This window comes from Saimiri boliviensis, chromosome 2, assembly GCF_048565385.1.
Source record: "Saimiri boliviensis isolate mSaiBol1 chromosome 2, mSaiBol1.pri, whole genome shotgun sequence".
NCBI lineage: Eukaryota > Metazoa > Chordata > Mammalia > Primates > Cebidae > Saimiri > Saimiri boliviensis.
In genome coordinates, this window is record NC_133450.1 from 202,410,225 (window position 1) to 202,425,624 (window position 15,400).

Genomic DNA, 15,400 nt, shown 5'->3' on the forward strand with positions numbered 1-15,400 from the left:
TTCATACTCAAACTGAAATAATAAAAAAAAAGTTTGATGAGTCAAAGACAAGAGCTGTACATGCTAAAGATACATAAAAATACAGTTTTGGTCCAAGGTATCAGGTGCTCTCTTACGTTCTGCAAAGCTGCCCTGTCATTACTGACAGCTCCTGTTGGTGCCCTGTGTCTCGATTGGTGGGGGCAATTTTCTGCCAGTGCAGGCTGTCCTACGGAGGGCTGAGCAGGGATGAATGAGGTGGAAACAGCCCATTAAAGATGGGCTGGTGCTGTGGGTTCTGCTGTCAGTGAGTACCCCTGCCCTTGAGGACCAGAACCCACAGGTTCTCTGCACAGGTGGTGCCCACACACTGGCAGGGCCACTGTTAACACCATGCTGGCATCTGTCCACCCAAGCTCTCCCTGCATGAAGTTGCTAAAAGGAGGGGAGTCTGTGAAGACACCTCCTTGGCTGGGGTGCAGACCCCCAGCTGAGCATTTTCCTGTGTCCCAGGAACTGTGGGTACTTGAGCAAAAGCATAAACATCAGTGAACTCGAAGCTGCCAGGACCTCCAAACTGAATTCTGCACTCATCTCTGCGCAACCAGTAAATGTAACTTCTGAACTCCAGACCTGTTTTGCGGGCAAGTCGTGGAAGGCCCCTCAGCCTGTGACTTTGCTCCTCTGCCTGGGGAGTGGGGAAAGGAGGCCGAAGGCAGCACTGTGCAGGCCAGGAAGCGCCTGGGGGAGACTTCTATTTAGGGATGTGGCATACATGTGACACTCGGCCACTAGCTCCCACGCTTTTAAAAAACACAGATTCAAATGGGATAGACATTCCAGTGTCTGGCCAAGATGACAAAAGGGGAATCTCCTGAAATCTAATATAGACAGGGCAGAAGTGAACAGGGGCAGGAGAGAAATAATTTTAACAATTTAAACAAATCAGTTTCATTATTCCTTTAAATTTATAAGGTCAAAGAACTGGCTTTATGAGATGGGAATGCTTCAAACAGTATTATGACCTCCTATTTGCCCAGTTCTGGGCTGTGTACATGGTCCTAAGTTGTAACTTTCCCTCTTATTTCAGCCTCATAACTCTGTAAGGTAGGTACCACTATCTCCATTTTTATAGATGACAAAATCAAAGCTCAGATAGGATATGTGAGGGCAGCTGTGTCTTATTTTAACCTGGATGATCATGCTATTAAAAAAAAAAACTCACTATGCTACAAATCTCTTATATGTTTAATGGCTAAAAAGCTTAGGATCCATGTCATAACTCTGACATTATTGCTTTGATTATAATTAATTACTCACAATGTATTGAACACCCTAGCCTTGAGAGACAATACAACATACATTTGCTGATTCACACCTATTTGGTATTGGAATCACCATCTTTTCTACCTAGGATAACATCATCAGTTCTTTCTAGTTTGTTTCTATGTTTATCCAAGCTGACATTCAACCAGAATTAAGTGTTCTCTCCTCCTACAATGCTACTGAGAGGAAAAAGAGAAGGGAAAGTTATAGATAATCCAGTGGCGAATCTGGGCTTTCATTGACAAGCTCAGCTAATCAGTATGTCTTCCTAGGGATATAATTGAGAAGATAAACGAGCTCACCACTCACTAAATGCTGCCTTGTCATCTACTGAACAGTTTCTGAGTCAACCGCATGGCATCATCATACACAAAGAAACTAGAATAGTGGAACACAACCCAAGCTTAGGAGACGTCCTAGGAATCTTGAAGGAGCCTAATTTTGAGATTGCCAGTTTATAAAATTCTGCTTAGAATGATCTAAATTTATCAGAAACAGCAGTTGTGGAGGCTCACATAAAGAAGATATTTATTTAACAATTAGAATACAGGATAATTCTTTAGGAGAGATGCTTGGGATGCCTAACTTCAGAAATGTTAACGACCTCTCTCGCATGTACCACACCAATGACTTCAATTTCAGAAAAAAGCAATGAAAGTCTCTCCGCCTAGATCCTTGACAAACAAACAAAAACCAACAGATACCACCTCTCTATATACCTTCTTTGACTCTTGAGAGCTAAAATTTCCTTCAGAGGGAATTTCGTTAAACAGGAACTACATAGCTGGGATAAGATACTATGTGCCAGGAAGATAAGTAAAATCTTTCATTTTATATATATATTTTAAAGCATGTGAATTAATGGTAGAAGCCTGGTCCAGGACACAATGATTTGGCTGCCATGGTGGGCATGGTGGTATGTGCCTATAATCCCAGCTACTCAGGAGACTGAGGGAGGATCCTTTGATTCCACGAGTTTGAAGCCAGTCTGGGCAACATAGTAAGACCCTGTTTCAGAAAAAAAAAAATCTGGCAGTCCTGTTGGGCAACCAGCTCTATAAGAGTTATGGGGTGGCTGCTACAATGGCTCCTACTACATTAAGAGAGATCTCATGCCCAATCCCAGAAGGTGATAGTTACATTCTATTCTGCAATAGGACATCACCCTTCTTAAGATGGAAAGTGGGGTGGGGTGTCAGTTGTGAGCCACTGAATTTTAGGAGAGACACACACACACACACTGCTTATTACTCATTCTGCACTAAAATCTGCCTCTCTGTAGCCTCCACCCACTGGCCGTAATTCTATGACCCTGCACATCCAGTTCCTCTTTTCCCATGACTACTGAAAAGATCTGAAGGCAGCCTTCATTTGTGCCTGAGGCTTCTCTCCATCATGAATGTCCTAAATTTCCACAGATGTCCCTCAGATGACAGGAAGGCTCCGCAGGAAGATTCTGTCAACTCCCAGAGAAGTGAGCTTCTCTTCTACAGGGTATGGAAGAGGATGGCCAATGGCTAGGATAAGGCCCTGGTGATGACCTCCTGGGCTGCGCTGGCCATAGGAATACTCTCCCTCAAGTTCAGCCACTGGAGACCTCTAACATGCCCAGTGGATGCCACAAACCTGGGGCTCTAGTGTTACGGGGAGGAGACAGGACATGGGTGACAATCGCTAGGTGAGGCAGTGCCGTCCACACTTGGGGCTGGAACCTCCCAGCTGGTCGTACAATCAATTCAATGCATCACAGTTGGCACTTTTTCAAGAAATGAAATAAAACAGAATAGAAAACTTCAGAGTACTTGCGACTTTACTATAGTTTTACAAAATGTTTGCTTCAGTAATTTATATATGTGTACTGTATTCTAAAACAGAACATATTTTTACTATGGTGTTGTGATTTTTAAAAAACCCACTGGTTAGAACAAAATATATTTTTGAGAAAAAAATATATTTTTTCTGAAACAAAATATATTTTTACTATGAAACAAAATATATTTTTACTATGGAGTTGTGATTTTTAAAAAACCTACTGGTTAGAACCACACACACGGATGTACACATGTACACACATGTATATACATAATCACACATGTATTATATATAATATACATAAAAGACACATATACATGTATACACACACATATTATTCATGTTATTTTTAACACATCCCTTCAATAGAGCCCTTTTTTTTCAATGGGGTCTCAGTCTATCACTTAGGTTGGAGTGCGTGGTTCAATCATGGCTCACTGTAGCCCTGAACTTCTGGGCCCTAGAGATCCTCCCAGTTAGCCTCCCAAGTCACTGGGACTACGGGCATGCACCACAACACCTGACTACTTTTTTTTATTTTTATTTTTGTAGAGGAAGGATCTCGCTATGTTGCCCAGGCTGGTTTCAAACTCCTGGCCTCAAGTGATCCTCCTGCCTTGGGTTCCTGAAGTGCTGGGAAGCTCACAGGTGTGAGTCACCATGGCTGGCCCACAGCGTGTTATTTAGTACTGGCCTGAGGAAGCCTTGGTAGGGTCATTTCAAACACGTTCTTATAGATTTCATCACCAGCTCTGTGTCTGTCAGCTTAAGAAGTAACCTGCTGGGCTGAGTGCTTCTATCCCATCCCCAGTTTACCAGCATGAAGAGCTGGTACGAGGGAAACTCGGAGGACAGGGCATGCTTCCATGTGGTCACCTGACGTGTCATACCAGACACCTTGGACACTGGCTTAAAATGTAATTAAAAACACAGTCAAATCCCCAATGTCTGCTATAGTAGAGGGAGGAGGTCCACAAAGAAGGCAAAATACAGTAATAGAGTAATATCTGGCCTTTCAACATATTACAAGTTAAAATGTGATCATGTAATTACTACTAAAAAAAATAAACAAGACAGAACTCTGTGTCTGAGTTAATGCTGCTTCCTTGATGATGCCTTTTGGCCATAATGAATGTAGAACAGGATTCAATACTAAGCATCTATTGCTTTTGTTCTGGTGTGATTGCTTCCCTCCCTAAGAAAAATAAATGGATCCATAACAAAAGGGCTTAATGTTTCCACAGGGGAGGGGAAGTTGAGTTTGCTGCAGTCTGTGTTAAAATAGCAACAACTTTCTTCTGCTATACTCTCTTCCTCCATTCCAAATACTCTGTCCTCCACACCCAGAAAAACCCACGTACCAATCCAGGGTAGGGAGAGACACCAAGCCCTGAGGGGTAAACAACTCCTATACAGCCCTCTTTCCCTTATCTGGTTCACATACTTCCTGCACTTGCTGATTCACTGAGAAGACAAGCTGAATCCATCCTGCTCTCCTTTCTACTTCTTGTAAACTGGAGATCTGATAGAAAATTTTTCTAACAAAAGCTTGCCTGGTGGCTCATGCCTGTAATCCCAGCACTTTGGGAGACTGAGGCAGGCAGATCACTTGAGGTCAGGAGTTTGAGACCAGCCTGGCCAACCTGGTGAAACCCTGTCTCTACTAAAAATGCAAAAAAATTAGCCAGGTGTGGTGGTGCATGCCTGTAATCCTAGCTACTTGGGAGGCTGGGATGGGAGGATTGTTTGAACCTGGGAGGCGGAGGTTGCAGTGAGCTGAGATCACACCACTAAACTCCAGCTGGGGCGACAGAGAGAGACTCCGTCTCAAAATAAAAAAAAGAAAAAAAAAAAAAAAAGAAAATTCTTATAACAAGAATGTCTTGTTATCTTCAAGAGCTTCGATTCTAGCTCTTCAGAGACATCATGCTATTTGACCTGTGGATGACTATTTTACAAATTTGTCTTCTACATCCAGTCTACTTTAGTAGAATATGACTTTTTGTCCTTTGATCACAGTGTCTTCAGCAGGCAGGAGAGGCCAGGGCGGTGGAAGGAGAGATAGAAGGTGGCAGATGGGAGAATGTTGGGAATGGCACCAAATCAGGAGATAAGAGAAGCAGGCCCAAGACTGAAAACTAATTCATTGATTAGAATGTCAGTATTGTGCACCCCAGATTTTTACCTGGATCATCATTGTTGGTGCAGTTACACCCAGATGAAGTTATTTGGCCATAGTAATAAAATGAAGAGTACATTTTTAGTGGTTACTCATTTTTATACACTAAATAGAAAACTTTAAAAAAATGTTATTACCTGGTTTGTTCTTGCTGCAGTGTGTTGGGATCAGGTATAAAAAATCTTACTCGAAAATGCAGGGTACAGGGGAAACCTCCTACAACATTTTTCAAAAACAAATTAAATTTTCTCTTTGACAAAGTCAATGTATGTAAGTTGCTTCTCTTCCATAAGTGATGCATTTTTCACTCAATCATAGCTTTTTTCCATTAGAAAAGGGCTAATTTCAAATATGGAGTGCGTTAAATTAGTTGATTGTTTCAGAACTCTCCAAGTCTTCAAAAAGTAAAATATTTATGCAACATCAGCACAGACTGAGTTATCATTGACTTCCTATCACACGGTTATCTTAGGGCTGTGTTTAAACATTGCACTCTGTTATCTGTATTAGAAATTTTAAAAATCCTTAAATCAGCATATTACACAAAGTTTACAAAGAAATAATAGCCTGTGTTTGTGCAGCCATTCATACGGTTCAAGCATTTTCATGTACAGCCCTGCATGTGAACACCACCATGACTATGAATGAGCTAGGCTGCTACTGGTAGCCCATTTTACAGATAAGCTGATGGCTTAGAGAGGTGACTTGCTTTGGTCACACAGCTGGTGACAAAACCAGAATTAGAGTCCCGAGATCTTTGATTCTGCTATACCACATTTCAAAATCATTTTTAAACTAGAAAATATCTCATGCTTTTAATGCAAAGTGTATTAAATTAATATACTAGTAAATCACACAATGAACACACTCAAATATGGTTTTACGCATCAACATCCAGAGTCAATTTGCTTGTGTGGATAAAATTAGTCCATTTCTTCTGATAGATACGGCAACGGGAGAAGATCAGATTGTGTTGCTAAGATCCCAAGATCTTCATGTCAATTTCACCATTATTGCTCAGTAAATATCTGCCGGCCCTATCTAGGCACGAGCACTTTCTTGCTCTCTGCAACTCAAGACCTTCTCACTGGCCTGCTGGATCTCCTCCTCTACCTTAGTTCATCCTGGGCTCCACCCTCCCTGCTCTTTAATGCTTTCTTTCTTCATCTGCAGCGTGTGCTCCAAGAATCTCTATGGGGTTGTGTGCCTGAGTAAACCTGTACCTGTCTCTAGGTACCAGTGGGTGGCGCTATGACTATCAGCACCACAGGGGAGAGCTGTCCTCTAGCTGCCTTGGGATGCTTGTTCACTTCCCCTCCCCCTCTTCTAAAACTTGTCATGTCTGTGCTGCAGGCACAGCCTCTTTATCTTTCTGGCTGTCCTCTATCGTGCTTACTACTATCATAGAATGTCAATTCCTCTGGGCTGTCTGCACACTTGGCTGTGGGCTCCTTGAGGGCAGAGTCCAAATCTGATCTGCACTAGATTCCCAGGGCTTAGCCCAGCACCTTGCCATAGTCTGAGCTCAGGACATGTTCACTGAAAGCACGAGTTAATGAGAAAATGAATGAAACACCTATTCATGCCTTGTGTGGACTCATTCCTGGGGATGTGGATGGGGCAGGTATTTGTCTGCAAGTGGCTCTGTGGCTCCCATGGGTACTTCTGAATGCAGAGGATGCAGCTTATGGAAGAGAACTTTGAGAACCTGGCTCCCTGTGGGGGCAGCAGTGAGATGGGAGCAAAGGCCTCTGTGTCTACTCCTTCCTGCCTGGGTGCTGAGGCAGGGGTGTGTGTGTGTGTTGGGGGGGGATCCAGTATATGAACACCTGTGTGCACAAATCTACCTGCTCTTCTCCACTCTGCCATGTACTGGCCACTTTTTATGTGTTGGGCACCTTGGGGATGCAGAGGTAAAAAGAACAAGGATCCAAACCTCAAGAACTTGGGAGTTCTGAGACGAAACTAAAGGCAAATAACAGAGATGAGGATGAGAGTGCTCAGGGACCCAACACGGGCGATGGTAAATCTAAGGGAATGTCAAGGGAGCCATGGTTTCTAGGAGAGGAAGTGAGATCTGAGCAGCCTTGAAGAAAGGCAGGATTTTGAGAGTGGGAAGTGGGAGGGAAAAGCATTCCCAGCAGATGGAACAGACTGAGGGGAGGCACCAGGAGGCCTGCAGATCAGCTAGCTTTGTCTGGGGCACGAGTGGCATAAAGGGAAAAATGCTGGCAACGTTGGAACATCAGGTTGAAAGCAGATCAGGGCAGAGGGTGGGATATGGTGTGGCCTGATTGGCCAGCCAGCTGGGAGTTAACTGCAGCACTGGGATCTACGCCTGAGAGATAAGTGGTAGTTGGGAGGCCTGAACCTTTTATATTCGTGACACTACCTACCTATGGTACCCACCTATGGTTTTCAGTGAATGCAACTATGCTGTTGGAAAGTATGAGGCGTTTGTGTTTGTCTATCTTTCTGTCTCTCTCTTCCACCCTGGCTCTCATACTGGGCTAAGAAAGGCCACCCTCCTTCCTTTTCCTTCCTTGTATAAAGAAATGTGAGCTCCCTTGCTCTGAGCTGCCTACTCTCACCTTTCCCTTTCTTGCCCACAGCTAGGGAGGATACTAGAGGGTTGATCTGGAAGCATCTCTGCTGACTCAGAAGTCAGACAGGGAGAAGATGGCTCATTCATGACTTCTGGACACCCAGAACTCCAGGTCCCAGATGCCATAGGCACTGATGATAGGGGGAGAGAAACAGGCTGTGATAACTAACGCCTAATGTTCAGTTGAAGTGAAAAGATCACACCAACCTTTTAACTGCTTCCTGATGGGTTTGCTTGATTCCAGCCATCTCTGTTGGACAAGAAAACATAAAATATAAAAGCAAACCGTGAAGGAGTTCAGCACATTTAAAAAAAAAATGGCACTTACAGGAGAGTCCACGGAGTCATCATCATGCTGTAAACCAAAATATTCCTTCTCAGTCACACCCAGGTGGTTGTACACCATATCCAGAAGAACCTGACCAGTGTCTTGTTTCTAGAACAAAAGAAATTATCAAGTGGGAAAAGTCTTAAAATAAATTAATTGGTGGTAAAAACATTTTTACTGTAGGCAAAAGAAGAGTTAAAATATTCAGAAATGCCATGCACATACACTTCCCACCACAAGAAAAGCTTTAATAAATTTGAAGAAGCCACACAGCACATATGGGAGGTAGGGCTAAGAAAAACGACACCAACACAATTTAAGACAATATGAGTTTAATTGTCTAAGATTTCTTCCTTCCTCCTTAGCTGCAATTCCCAAGTGATAATGTCTAAATTGGAAAACTCAGCTCTCATAATCAGAGTAAATTCCCTGCGGCCTCCCGTGGATTATCCACAGTGAAATGCTAACCCCAGGGCGGTTTCTGTTGGCTCCTCACGACACATCTGTGGTTTCTACTCCTAGAGAAGCCACCGAAGTATATGTCCAGGAACGGAAAACTCTCACCTAACCGCATAAAGGATGACAGCTAAAAATACTCAAATGCCATTCAAAATGGCCTCAGAGTGATTTGGCCTGTGCCACCCGGTGGGCTTATCTCCCTCCCTGCTTCCCCTTCCGGTCATCTGAAGTGAGAAGCTGGAGGGCACGTTCAACTACACGTCTCTCCAGAGCAGGACTCGATTGCCTTACCCACTCTATGTTTATGGGGCTGGCATGCTGCCGGAATGGGGACAGGGCTGTAAGAAGCTCCCTTTTCCTGCCCGGGCTGTGGAGGCAGTGGCTGTAACAGAGTGTCAAACGTCGTCAAGGGCTGTGAAACAGTTGAGGCACAGTGGACACCCAAGGGGACCACACAAATGGTCATCTCAACCCGGGGCATAGAGAAAGCAACCCCCAGTCTGGGTTTGGGAGGAGGCCAGGTCCAAGCATCAGCCCTCCCCACCAGGTGCACAAGCTAAAAAGAGGCCTTTGGATCAGATGGCCCGGCACAAAGGCCCATCAGTTGTGTGCTGATGGCAAACAGCATGGAGCATTTGGAAAACTGCAAATTCTACTTTAACAGGTAGACTTCGCAGGAATCCTTTGAACCAAACTATTTAACTAAAAGGACAATATGAGTCAGAAATAGACCATGTATAGAACAGGCCAAGGCAGCTCTTTTTTTGAGTGCCTGAGAGCAAATAATGTATCTGAAAATAGGTCACAGTGACCAGCACTGGAAGAATTAGATAACCATCAGGCCCCTTTTGCAGAGACTTCTTTGGGGCAGCCTCAGATTATCTGGTCTGAAGGGTGGGAACATGAGACACACCTATTTCCTGAACATGCCCCCTTTCCTGCCCAAGAGCGCTTGGACCTCTTGCTTCTTCTAGCCAGGGCACCATCCATCACAAGAGAATAACAACAGGTGGGGAAAGAATGACCCAGTCCACACATTGCACGTTACCAGACACGCCATATGTCAAAGAGCTAGCTGCTCCCCTTGTTGGAATTATTTATATATGATTTTATATTACATTTAATGTATATTAACTACAATTCACTGAACATCTACAAAGGCGCCAGACATTATGCCGAGGCACTTTTCATATATGATCTCTAATCTTTGCAACAATTTGCACAGTGTAGTAGTCATCACCATCTCCCTTGCCAATGAGCAAAGGCACTGAGAGTCTCCGTGCCTTGCACCATCAGACAAGGGACAGTCTGACTGCCTGACTCAGGTCTGTTTGATGCCAAAGCCTCTCTGTTCCCACTACCTCTCCTCCTCTGGAGTGCATAATCCATACATACAGGTATCTATTCTGCATAATTCACCTGATTCTTAAGAGAAATTGAAACATAACAGAAAAAAATGGACATATAAAAAAATTTAAAAATATAATTAAAAAATTGAAATATTTTAAAAAACACATTTATAATAAGAACAATCCTTCTGGCCTGGGCCTGCCCCCAAGAGGTGATCTTGGCTGTACCAGGTCACCTCCAGGACTCACTCCCTGGGCAAAGAATGACTGATATCCAAGTCAGCTTCCGTGACACCTGCTCCAGGTCCCAAGATGGGCTGGGCTAAAGAGTCTGAATGAGACTGTGCAGAAAATTCCTACATATAGAAAGATATAAAGTGAGGTATATTCCAAATTGCAACCAGGCCCTCTAACTTCTCAAGTTCCATGTGACTCAGCTTTGAACCAGGCTGCTGGAAGCTTGGGGTGGCAGCCATGTGATAAGAACAACGATGTTCATCACTAAGAATTTCTGGGTGCTCACTATTCACCAGGCTCTGCTCTAAGACTTTCATTTTTTTTCAGAGACAGGGTCTTGCTCCATTGCCCAGGCTGGAGTGCAGTGGTAAATCATAACTCACTGTAACCTCAAACTCAAGGGATCCTCCTGCTGTGGCCTCCCAAAGTGCTGAGTTTACAGGCATTAACCACGGTACCCAGCCTGTTCTAAGGCTTGAGATGATGCTCACTCAGGGTAGGTACTTGTCTTCTCCCCTTTTCACAGAGCTTCTCCTTCTGCTGGGATTCTCAGACCTTCGCCCTTGGCTTCCTCCTGCCTCCCTGGCCAGTCCTTCTCAGACTCCTTTAGTGCCTGCTCCTCACCTCTCCTACCCTTAGGCACCATTCACAGCTTCTCTCTACTTGCTTCTCAGGGGATCTCCTCCAGTTTCAGCTTGAAATATCATCTTTATCCTGGTGATATCCACATCTGTATCCCCAGCCTGGACCCATCCCCTGACCTCCTGACTATTCTATCTCACACCATTCCTACACTGCTACATAGATGAATAACATACCTCTCCACTGCCACATGCCCACAGCAGAACTGATGACTTCTGCCCTCAGACCTGCTCTTCCCACAGTCTTCCCCATCTCAATAAACTGCAACTCTATATTGCTGCATTGCTCAGGCCAAAAACCTGGGAGTCACCCTGAGGCCGCCTGTTCTTTCCCATTCCAAATCCCATCTATCAGTAAACCCTATTGGCTCTACCTTCAAAGTCCTTCTGGGTTCAGTTTCCTCTTAGCCAGCCCCACAGAGCCACCATGTCCACTGGTCATCATTTCTGCCCTGGAATGCCACGTCAGTCTTTCGGCTCCTCCCTCCTACAGTTGACTGTGGACAGAGCCCCAGTGCTTTCCACCTCATGTAGAAAAAAAAAGCCAGTGCCCTCAGAATGATCTCCAAGGCTCCATGCAATCCTCCACCCACTATCTCTGCCCTCATCTCCTGCTACACTATCCCCTGGCTCATTCCACTACAGACTTCACCGAGTTCTACAAACACAGGGAGCGGGCTCTAGCCTCAGGGCCTTTGCACTGCTGTTCCTTCTCCCTGGGATGTGCTTCCTCCAGACGACCACACAGTTCTTTGATCTCATCAGTGGGGCCTTCTCAGGTCACTTCTATACAATGGTGACCTCACCCTGCCCTGCAACTCTCTCCTTCTTGTTCTACTTTATTTTTCTGCAGAGCGCGTAATACCGCCTGACTCAGCACATACTTTTTACGGCCCATCTTTCCCACTAGGATGTTGGCTTCAAAAAGGCAGGGACTTTGCTCTGTTTTGTGCACTGTTGCCATTTTTTTGTACCTACAACAAAGCTTGGTTCACAGTAAGTGCTCAATAAACATGTGCTGAATGAATATATAGTTATACAGAAACAAACATGATCTTTTCAGGAAGAGGAAATACTGTTTAAGAACCGTTCCAAGACAGACAGACATACATTTTAACAAAGAAGCCAGACATATACTAAACTATTAGTGTACAGCGCCTGGAAGATACATTTGTGACCTTCACGGAACTTGTGTTATCACAAAATTCTATGAAAGATTATGTTAAAAAGGAAATCATATAAGACAAGGTTCTGTAGACCTAAAGTAGTTTCTTGTTAAGGGAAATATTTACGACCTAGCCAAGAGACCCCTAAATCAGTGGTTCTCCAACTCCACAGCACATCGACCACGGCACACTGACCATGGCACATCTAGACAACTCGGGGAGAAATTACAATGCAGATTCTCAGGTCCCACCCCCAGGCGAGCAAGTTTCAAAATACCCAGGCAGGAGAAGGGATTGACATCTATAACACACATTGTAGGAGCTTCTGACATACTTTAAGAAACGTTCACCAAGGCTGAGCAATCCAAAGTGGAGACAATGAGCTAATTAAAAATATTTTTAATTAAAATGGAAGCAGTCTTTAGTAGTTCATAAAAAAATTAAAATGCCTCCATTTTAATTAAAAAATAAGATAAAAACTTAAGCCAGGCATGGTGGCTCATGCCTGCAATCCCAGCACTGCAGGAGGGTGACATGGGAGGATTGCCTGAGCTCAGGCGTTTGACACCAGCCTGGACAAGTTAGTGAGGCTTTGTTTCTACAAAAAAAAAAAAAAAAAAAAAAAAAAAAATTAGATGGGTGTAGTGGTGCGTGCCTGTAGTCCAAGTTGCTTGGAAGGCTGAAGTGGGAGGATTGCTTGAGCCCAGGTCAAAGCTGCAGTGAGCCGGGATCACACCACTGCACTTCAGCTTGGATGACAGAGAAAGACCTTGTTTTAGGAAAAAAAAAAAAAAAGTTCGGCCGGGCGCAGTGGCTCAAGCCTGTAATCCCAGCACTTTGGGAGGCCGAGGCGGGTGGATCACAAGGTCGAGAGATCGATACCATCCTGGTCAATATGGTGAAAACCCGTCTCTAATAAAAATACAAAAAATTAGCTGGGTATGGTGGCTCGTGCCTGTAATCCCAGCTACTCAGGAGGCTGAGGCAGGAGAATTGCCTGAACCCAGGAGGCGGAGGTTGCGGTGAGCCGAGATGGCGCCATTGCACTCCAGCCTGGGTAACAAGAGCGAAACTCCGTCTCAAAAAAAAAAAAAAAAAAAAAAAAAAAAGTTCTTCGGGTATATTTCAAGTGTTCAATTGCCACATGTGGCTGGGGGACCCCCTATGGGTTAGTGCAGATACAGAACATTTCCAGAATTGCAGAATAGTCTTTTGGACAGTCCTCCTGAGAGGATGTTTATCTCTAAACTGGCTTCTGAAGAAACAGGTCCCAGGTGTATGTTGTAGCCCCCCTAGTTAGACTTTGGAGACACCTCACTAGACAACTGAATTTCCTTGCTGGAGTTTTCACTTCTTACATTTCCCACCTACAAAAAACTGATGCCCTGACACTGGGGAAGGGTTGGAGGCCTGGGCGATTGTGGAAGTGTGTGGAAGAGTAGGGTGGAGCGCTGGGAAACATCCATCTCTACTGCCCATTTCTATTATCTGCTAGGCGAGGAGCCCACACTCCTGTGACCTTGGTTATCCACTGAGTCTTCTGCACTGACAGGGAGACAGCTGCAGCCAAGGAGATACAGCAGCCATTGTGCTAAGATTCCATGTGAACTGCCTTCTTTTCCTGCTGGCATCAAGGCCCATGATCATCTGGGATTGGCAGTGGGCAAACTTGCAGGGGGTGTGCAGAAGACCCAGAGGCCAGTTTTTGTTAACTTTTACATTCTTGTGGCCTTTTACTGTTCCCTCAGTTGCTCTCTCATCCCCTGTCCTCTCTTCTGATGCCTTTCCTTGCACACTGAACTTTCCAGGCTGGGGCAGACCCCTTTAGGACTGGCCAGAGGATGGGAGAGACAGGCAAAGGTCATGGGCCCAGGTGATGACTGGGCTGGGTGGGCACCATAGGCAGCCATGGTCCTGTGGCTGGCCTGCGAGACTGGAGACCTCTTTTCTAGCACTGGCTCTTCCATGGGCTTTAAGTGGGATGAGCCAGGACCTTCCCAAGCCCTGCCATCTGTGGGGCTGGTGGTTTCACAACCCATTTACTCACACATTTAATGAGCACCTGCTGTGTGCCCAGTCTTGTGCCAGGAACAGGGGAAACAACACCCTTTCTATTCTTTCTTGTTTTCAAGGAGCTCACAGTTTCATGGGCAACATATATCCTAATTATTACTTAAAAAATGCAACCTGTCATGGGCTCTAATGAAACACACACACACACACACACACACACACACACACACAATCTCACCATCATGTGCAGATGCTGGTGCTTCCATGGAGTCCTCATTCACTTCCTGAACCAGTCTCCTTCAGAAGGTGGATGAGGACTCCACAGACGCACCAACATCTGAGCATCAAACAATTTACGTCACACAGAGGAAGGGGAAAGACCCTCAGGGTAGAGGTGAAATGGTGGCAAAATTTTTAAGTATTTCCAGCACAACCTCAACATACAAGATCTCAAGTTTTCACTTTATTTATTTTTTCTACATTTTGTAAGCCAAGAAATGAAAACTGTTAGAAGCATTAATTCAGGAAAAATTAAAAAAGTAGAGAACTTACAGTAACTTTAAACGTCTGTACCAAGCCATCTAAAAAACGGATGCTGCAGATGACTTCGGATCGAGTTTTCTCTTTGGGTAACTCTGAGGTGCGTATGTTATTAATTCTTCCACCCAACGCACGTAACCGGGAGGTCATAACTATCGTTGAATAACCTGTTACATAAGATACACCTGTTAGTATTTTGATATGCGAATCACTAGTTACTTGTGAATGCAGATACCTGTCAGATTTGATCCTCTTGATACCGTAGTTTGAGGGACTCACAGATAATGAGAACAACACAGCAGATCATGTTTCCAATGGAGTTTTGAATTCTAAGATGCTCTAAGCAAAATGTGTTGCTAAATTATATGTTCATAGTATTACATGGCTTATTTGCGTGTCTTATTAGCTCCCTGGTCTGAGGTAATATTTATATTTCCCTGGTCCTCCCTAGTCTAAGGTAAAAGTTATATTTCTGATTTATATTTCCTAGGCTTTTAAATTTTTATTTATGTTTCACAATTTTATGTACACATGTGTTTTACCTCTAAGGTTTTACAGAACTATACCCAGTATAAATGTGATTTCAAACATGAAAAGATTTATTGATAAACTAGTATTAAAATTTAAGGACCTCTATTCATTGAAAGACACCATTAAGGCAGTCACAAGGCAACTGACAGAGTGGTAGGAGATACTGGCAATATATATGTCTACAAAGAATACATGAAGTGCTCCCGTTAACCTAGTGAGAATAACAGAAAACTCC

At 44.2% G+C, this 15,400-nt stretch overlaps 1 protein-coding gene across 5 annotated transcripts in view; it reads right to left on the bottom strand.

Moving 5' to 3' along the window:
- Positions 1–15,400, bottom strand: part of PTPN3 (protein tyrosine phosphatase non-receptor type 3) — a 122,511-nt gene that overhangs the window by 70,223 nt on the left and 36,888 nt on the right. For 4 of the 5 annotated variants that reach the window (XM_039475042.2, XM_039475040.2, XM_010335980.3 and 1 more), the window contains exons 2-5: positions 14,647–14,801; positions 8,230–8,337; positions 8,109–8,151; positions 5,434–5,512 (exon numbers count right to left, since the gene is read on the bottom strand). In XM_039475042.2, coding sequence (XP_039330976.1) covers positions 5,434–5,512; positions 8,109–8,151; positions 8,230–8,337; positions 14,647–14,784 — 368 coding nt within the window. In that variant the 5' untranslated portion in view covers positions 14,785–14,801. Of the gene's footprint in view, positions 1–5,433; positions 5,513–8,108; positions 8,152–8,229; positions 8,338–14,646; positions 14,802–15,400 lie in introns of those variants that run through there. The other variant, XM_039475044.2, reaches the window with a different exon arrangement.